We start from the raw sequence: 6,130 nt of genomic DNA, 5'->3' as shown, positions 1-6,130 counted from the left end.
GGAGGAGGAGGAGGAGGAGGAGGAGGCCAGGGCAGCCAGAAGCTCTTTCCCAAATCTACCGGGAGTGGGTCATTTGCCCAGCAAAGGGGGTGGCAGGGGAGCCGTGGGGACCCAGGGGTCACGCGATGGTCTGAAGCAGACATGAGGTAGTCATGTTGTTAGGGAAGGGTGCATAGGTTGAACCCAGGGACAAGATACACACGACACAATGACAAACATGGGCGACAGAGAGATGAGAGGCATCGCAGGGAAGAGAAGGCCCCCGGGAGAGGCGACACGAGGCAGATGACTAGAACGACGAAGGGGTACAGAAGAGGGGACAGGGAGAGAAAGAAGATTCCCCAAACCAGGCACTTCCCATATTACAAAATTAGGTGCAGAGTTGCTCAAAGGGGAGGGGCGCTGAGCTGGGCTCACCCAGCCTTCTGGGCCGTAGGAGGCCGGCAGGGGGATGACGGCCATGCAGCTTGCAGGCTGCAACGCAGGCCTGCAGCGTTGACTGGCACTCGGCTCAGCCCAGCTGACAGCAGAGGGGCTGGGGCTGTCTTCGTAGACACGGCATTGGAGACACTCTCAGAGTGTAATAAAAGGCTGGGCGACCAAGCCGCGATTCAAAGAGCCGGCACGGGTCACTGTTACGCCATCCTGCCACGGAGGATCATTTAGGCCACAGTGACTGCTACCTAGGGCGAGGTTTCCCAGCTCAACCAGCACACACAGGTGACTTCACATACGTCCATCACATGGAGCTCTGTCTCAAGTCCCTCCAGTATCACATATGTGGTGCAGAATACGGGGGAGTGAGTCAGGTTCTCCCCCATCCCAGCCAAAGGATCCTAAGAGGCTCCAAAAGGCTTGTTGGTATCTTCAGCACACATATGTGTGGCCATGCGTGTCATGTTCCTGAGCCATATCAGCCTTTTGCTCAGGGAAGCTGAGCAGAGGAGACAGGGGCCCTGGGGAGGCTTGGGCTGACTGCTAGAGGGCACAGGGCTTTGACCTGGCAGCTTTTCCCAGGGACCTCCTCTAGAGCAGTGCTGGGCTGGAGCTCTGGGCAGGAGCAGGAGGCACTGGCTGCCTCTGGCAAGCAGGCGAGCCTCTCTGGCCCGGTGGTTGCCTCTTCGCACCCTTCCGGTTCCCTGCCTATCCAGTCTGCTCCTTGAGACAGATCCACAGCCCCTGAGGTGGAGGGCAGAGCCTCTGTAGGCAGGGGTTCCTCGGGCTCCAGGTCTCGGAGGTGGAAGTCAGGACTTCCTTTGGATGCACCGAAGTCAGAGTGGACGATGACCTCAGCCTCCACCTGATTCCTGCAGGCTGGGGGCGGCTTCTTTCTCCCGTTGCTCTGGTAGAGCAGAGAACAAAAGGCCAGGTGAGCATCACTGGGAATGGCCACCAGAAAGATAGCCAACATATGTGAGGTGGAGAGAGGCTGGCCCTCCTCCACTAGATAACACAACAAGGACTGTCCCACCTGAGGTGGTCAGCCTCTGGCAAAGGCAGGAAATAGAGAATGTCACCTGTTGGCCTACATTCGGGCTTCCAGAAAGTACTAGACACAGGACCTCCATGAAGTGCAGGAAGGGACTGAATGTATGTGAGGGGTAAGGTTACCCTCGCTTACTCTGTAATTCTACTGTGGGCCGCTTAGTTCCAGGTAAGAAGGAACTGTCCCCAAACTGGACTTCCTGTCACCTACTCCCGTTTGGAAACTACAAGGCCTTCTGAATACACTTCAGTCCCTGGGAAGGCATAGGGGGCCCTTCCCTCCTGCCTCCCCTTCCTCTCAGGACACGGACCTTTATGGCATCATACACCAGAGCCTGCAGCAAGAGTGTCTGTCCAGTTCCGGCTGGAGGCAGCAGAGCACGGGTCAGAGCAGGCCTAGGTCCGCTACCCTGAGGCAGCTCACAGCCTGCCCAGGAGCCTGTCCAGCTCAGCCCACCTGGCTGGGCCCAGGAGATCTGCAGAGAAGGAAGACGTCATATGCAGGGTCCAGGCCTGTAGACCCCTGCTATCTCCAGACAGGTTCCATGCTAGAGTCCCTCCCCTAGGCAGGCGTGGGGACTGGGGTAGGGCGCATAGGAAGGGCAGTCATAACCCTAACAACACTTGATAGGCAAAGCCCGAGGCTGCCAAGCCTGGTGGAGTCTTCCTCATCACAGAGTAAAGGGGGACTGACTGTCTTCCTGGTCAGGGTGTGCCACTACTGCAGCTCCCAGAGAACCTGGCCTATGCGGTCTTACCTTATCCTGGGCCCGGCCCTACTTGGCCACTGCCAAAGTGATCAGGGAAGTGAGGAGAGATCTGGGTGTTCTGAGTAAATACAGCTCTGGTGCCCTCCCAGGTGAGAATAAGGCTGGACATGGACAGAGGCTTCTCTGGCAGGCTCAGGGCCTGGTGTACGTCTCCCGGTCAGAAGTTGTGCTTGGTTGCCCCCTCGTGTTTAGTTTGGGAATGGGTCCATGTAGGCCTCTGTCCTACCTGGACTCGGTCTCACCTTTCTCTTAGAGTGGCCCCGGCAATCTGAAACGCTGCCACCCATAAGGCTGTGCACTTCAGCCTTGTCTTCCATATCCGAGGGTGGTGGGGACCAGTCTTGGGGGCGGGGGTGCACGAGGGACTCCAACTCATGGGCAGAAGGGAGATTGGGGGGCCCAAGCCGCGCTCTGGAGTACAGTGCTGGGTTCCCGGAGGTGGCTGTGGAGGACAGCCCTGGGAGGGCTTCCCTGCAACAGGACAAAATGGTCAACAAGAGTGGATAGGGTTTCCTGGTGTGGCATATGCAACCAGAAAGGTGTGTAACCAGTGTAGTATTCCTCTACTGTCCGCCCAGCCTGACCCCTCAAACGGCACCCTTCCTGGTTTGGAGAGGTGGGGCGTCTCCATCCACACTTCTGGAAGCCCACAGGGTGGCTCTGCCTGCTTTTGCTGGGGTGGGGAGACTGGGGCTCCCCTAAGTTCACCCCACATTCTCATGAGAATGGTGCCTCGATTCTTCATCTCAGAATGCTAATAAATAGATTATTGAGCCGTTTTTTCGGCTGCTGAGGGTCGAGCCCAGGGCTTCACACAGGCTGGACAAATGTAGCACTGAACCCATCCCACTTCCAAAGCCCTAACTTTAATGGGGTTCCATGTGCAGCAGGGAAGTATAGACTCCCTTGTCCACTCTGCAGCCTTCCCGTAAACCCTCTTAGTCCTGATGGGTCCCCGGTTCACCTGTGGGAGCTCCGTCGTAGGCCGGCACACATGCAGGCCAGGAGGCAGAGAAGGCCCAGGCAGATGCCCACGATGATGCCTGTGACAGAGTGCACATCCAGGGAGTCTGGTGGGGAGGACACAGCAATTCAAGGACAGAAGGACACAGTGCTTGTAAGTCCAAAACCCGGGGAGGGACTTCTGCAGAAGACAGCTGGCCTCAGTCTCACCCTGAGGGATGCTCCCTCTCTTCTCTTTTGTTTTTGTTTTGTTTTGTTTTGTTTGAGATAAGGATTCTCTGTGTAGTCCTGGCTGTCCTGGAATGCCCTCTATAGACCAGGCTGGCCTCGAACTCAGAGATCCACCTGCCTCTGCTTCCTGAGTGAAGGGATTAAAGATATGTGCCGCCACCCCTAGCTTGGAAGCTCGTTCTCTTCTGACTGGACCTCACGGGCCTCACGCTAACTGAGCCCACCACGGCCTTCCCTGCTATACATCACTTGCGCTCCTCACAAAACGACTTTGCAGAAGCTTCAGTGAAGTCTTTTTCTTACCTGCCAACAAGGGCTTTCATGGTGTCTGTGTGTCTAACCCAGAAGGGCTCTAGGTGTGGTGTGTACACATGTATCTGTGGTGTATGTATATCTTCATGTAGGGGAGGTGCACAAGTGTATGTACGTGTCCTGTGGAGGTCAGAGGTCCACATCAAATGATTTCCCCAACCACTCTCTGCCCCAGAGATCATCCAGACTCTGCTTCCTCAGCGTTGGGATGACAGTGTAAGCCACCACATCCGGCTTTTACCCAGGTCCTGAGGCTTGGGTGGCAGCATTTTACCAACCGAGCGTCTCCTCAGCCCTACGTGTGTTTATTGCTCTGTTGGCCCCATCTTCGTGTCTGTGATAGTTTTCAACGAGGGGTCCTGGGCTCTCATTTTTATCTTAATTGAACCCTGTGAGTGTCTGTCCAGCCTGCCGTCCACTTCCCCTTTACAGAGCTCACTAGCTCACCACGCCCATCATCTAAGCAAAGCAAGCTCCCCAAGAAGCCGTCTCTCTGATGTGCTCTGACCTTCACACCTGTCACAGACAGACAGACAGACAGACACACACACATACACACACACACACTATAAAATAATAAATAAAAGAACCTCTCAAAGCTATGACAGCTCCTCTACCAAGGGCCCCACTCCCAAGGGCCCCAAAGTCAAGAGAGTGCAGTTTCCAAAGGCAGGACCTTGGGAGCCAATCCAGGGGTCTTGGGGCCCCAGGTTGCCCCAAAGGCCTCCTCCCTCCTCCCTGGTACCTGAGAATGTCTCCTGGAGAGTGATCACATCCTGCAAACGGGAGAAGGGCCCAGGCCCCACCTCTGTTCGGGCCCCCATCTTGAAGAAGTACCGAGTGTCACTCTCCAGGCCATGTACCTCTGCACTGAAGATGTTTCCTGTGTGGGAAGTGGAGAGCGGGGTGGCAGGTAGAAGGGGTGAGCACCCCACTCCGGAAGCCCCCAGAACATTCTCATGACTAACTTGGTCACCTGAAAGGGTGGAATGGCACCCTTACCCTCTGTGGTGAGCAGCGTCCACTGGTGCTCGGGCTGGGTGTGGTTGTTGCTGTAGAGAATGAGATACTCCACGATCTCACCATTGGGCTCCGTGGGGGGGCACCAGTGTAGCCGAACTGTGGATGGCGTCAGGGGGCTCAGGCGCAGGTCGGAGGGGGGTGTTGAAGGCCCTGCAGTGCAGGGAAAGAGTGAAGGGTCAGAGACAGCCCCAGCTAAGGGCGGCTGGAAGTTAGGAGATGAGAACACAGTCTCCCCTTCTTCCTCCTTCACTGGACCCAGCAAATGGCGGCGCATGTCGGGAGAGGGCGGTGGATACTCACGGTCAGGCAGGGTGGAGCGCTCTACTACGGAACCAAAAGGCCCATCCATATCCACACCGTGGGACTGTACCGCAAACTCATACTTGGTGAACGGCTTCAGCCCGCCAATGAGGATGTCTTCTCCGGAGCTTCCGGGGGGAACGGATAGGGCTAGTGCCCTCAGACAGGCAGGCTTCAAGCCAGGCAGAACCCCAGATGCAAGCCCCTGTCTCCAGCCCGTCCTACCCCCTGGAGGGAGCTGCTCCTTAGGACCTCTAACTTCCCCTCCCCGCCACACCCAGGTAACCCACAGAGAGACTGGATGTATGCTACTCCAGGTCTAACCTCCAAACCAGGCCCTCCTGGCCTCCAGGAAGCCTCCCTGAATTAATCTAAGTTATTCTGCACCTGGGGGACCAATCAGTTCTGCGGCATCTTGTCTTGTCTTGGTTTATATCTCTGTTGCCTTCCACAGGATATTTTCGCGATCGGACTAGCAGCTCTCCGAGCTATCTTCTGCATGGTGGGAGGGCGGCACCCCAGAAGACTGTCACCCTCACTGAAGGGTGGACCACAGGCTCTGCCATTAGGGGATGGGACCAGACAACTCTCCTCCCTTCTCACTGTTACACCCTGGCCCTGTGTGGATCCTGTGTGTGCCCCTGCCACAGCTGAGCCCCGGAGACTCTCTCCGACCACTCCCGATGCCTCCTTCCCCTCGCTGATACCTGGTATAGTAGGTGACCAGGGAGGCATTCCTGAGCCCCCAAGGACCAAAGCGCACGGTGTAGTTGACAATCTTGACGGTGGTAAAGTCCGGCTTCTTCCACCGAAGCCAAATGGAGGTGGAGCTGTTCGACTCTGCATGGACGTGGGCAGGAGGCAGGGGTGGCCCCCTCTGGATAGGCAGGTCTAGAAGGGAAAAATCAGAGTGTGGGGAGAGGGGACGGACTCTCATAGTCCCAATAGGCTTTATTTGGTATTTTTCTTCCCCTCTTATTTTTGAGACAGGGTCTCATTATGTAGTAACCCAGGGTGGCCTCTAACTCCACCCCCCCCCCACGCCC

General features: G+C 56.5%; 1 protein-coding gene across 1 annotated transcript in view; it reads right to left on the bottom strand.

The window, feature by feature from the left end:
- Igdcc4 (immunoglobulin superfamily DCC subclass member 4) overlaps positions 1-6,130 on the bottom strand; it is a 38,154-nt gene continuing 32,024 nt past the window's right edge. The window contains exons 14-21 of the mRNA XM_059269047.1: positions 5,792-5,975; positions 5,085-5,212; positions 4,764-4,934; positions 4,507-4,644; positions 3,220-3,325; positions 2,498-2,726; positions 1,797-1,961; positions 1-1,342 (exon numbers count right to left, since the gene is read on the bottom strand). Coding sequence (XP_059125030.1) covers positions 926-1,342; positions 1,797-1,961; positions 2,498-2,726; positions 3,220-3,325; positions 4,507-4,644; positions 4,764-4,934; positions 5,085-5,212; positions 5,792-5,975 — 1,538 coding nt within the window. The 3' untranslated portion in view covers positions 1-925. The remainder of the gene's footprint in view (positions 1,343-1,796; positions 1,962-2,497; positions 2,727-3,219; positions 3,326-4,506; positions 4,645-4,763; positions 4,935-5,084; positions 5,213-5,791; positions 5,976-6,130) is intronic.

This window comes from Peromyscus eremicus, chromosome 7, assembly GCF_949786415.1.
Source record: "Peromyscus eremicus chromosome 7, PerEre_H2_v1, whole genome shotgun sequence".
In the NCBI taxonomy this organism is placed as follows: Eukaryota; Metazoa; Chordata; class Mammalia; order Rodentia; family Cricetidae; genus Peromyscus; species Peromyscus eremicus.
This window is presented reverse-complemented; position numbering and strand designations above follow the sequence as displayed.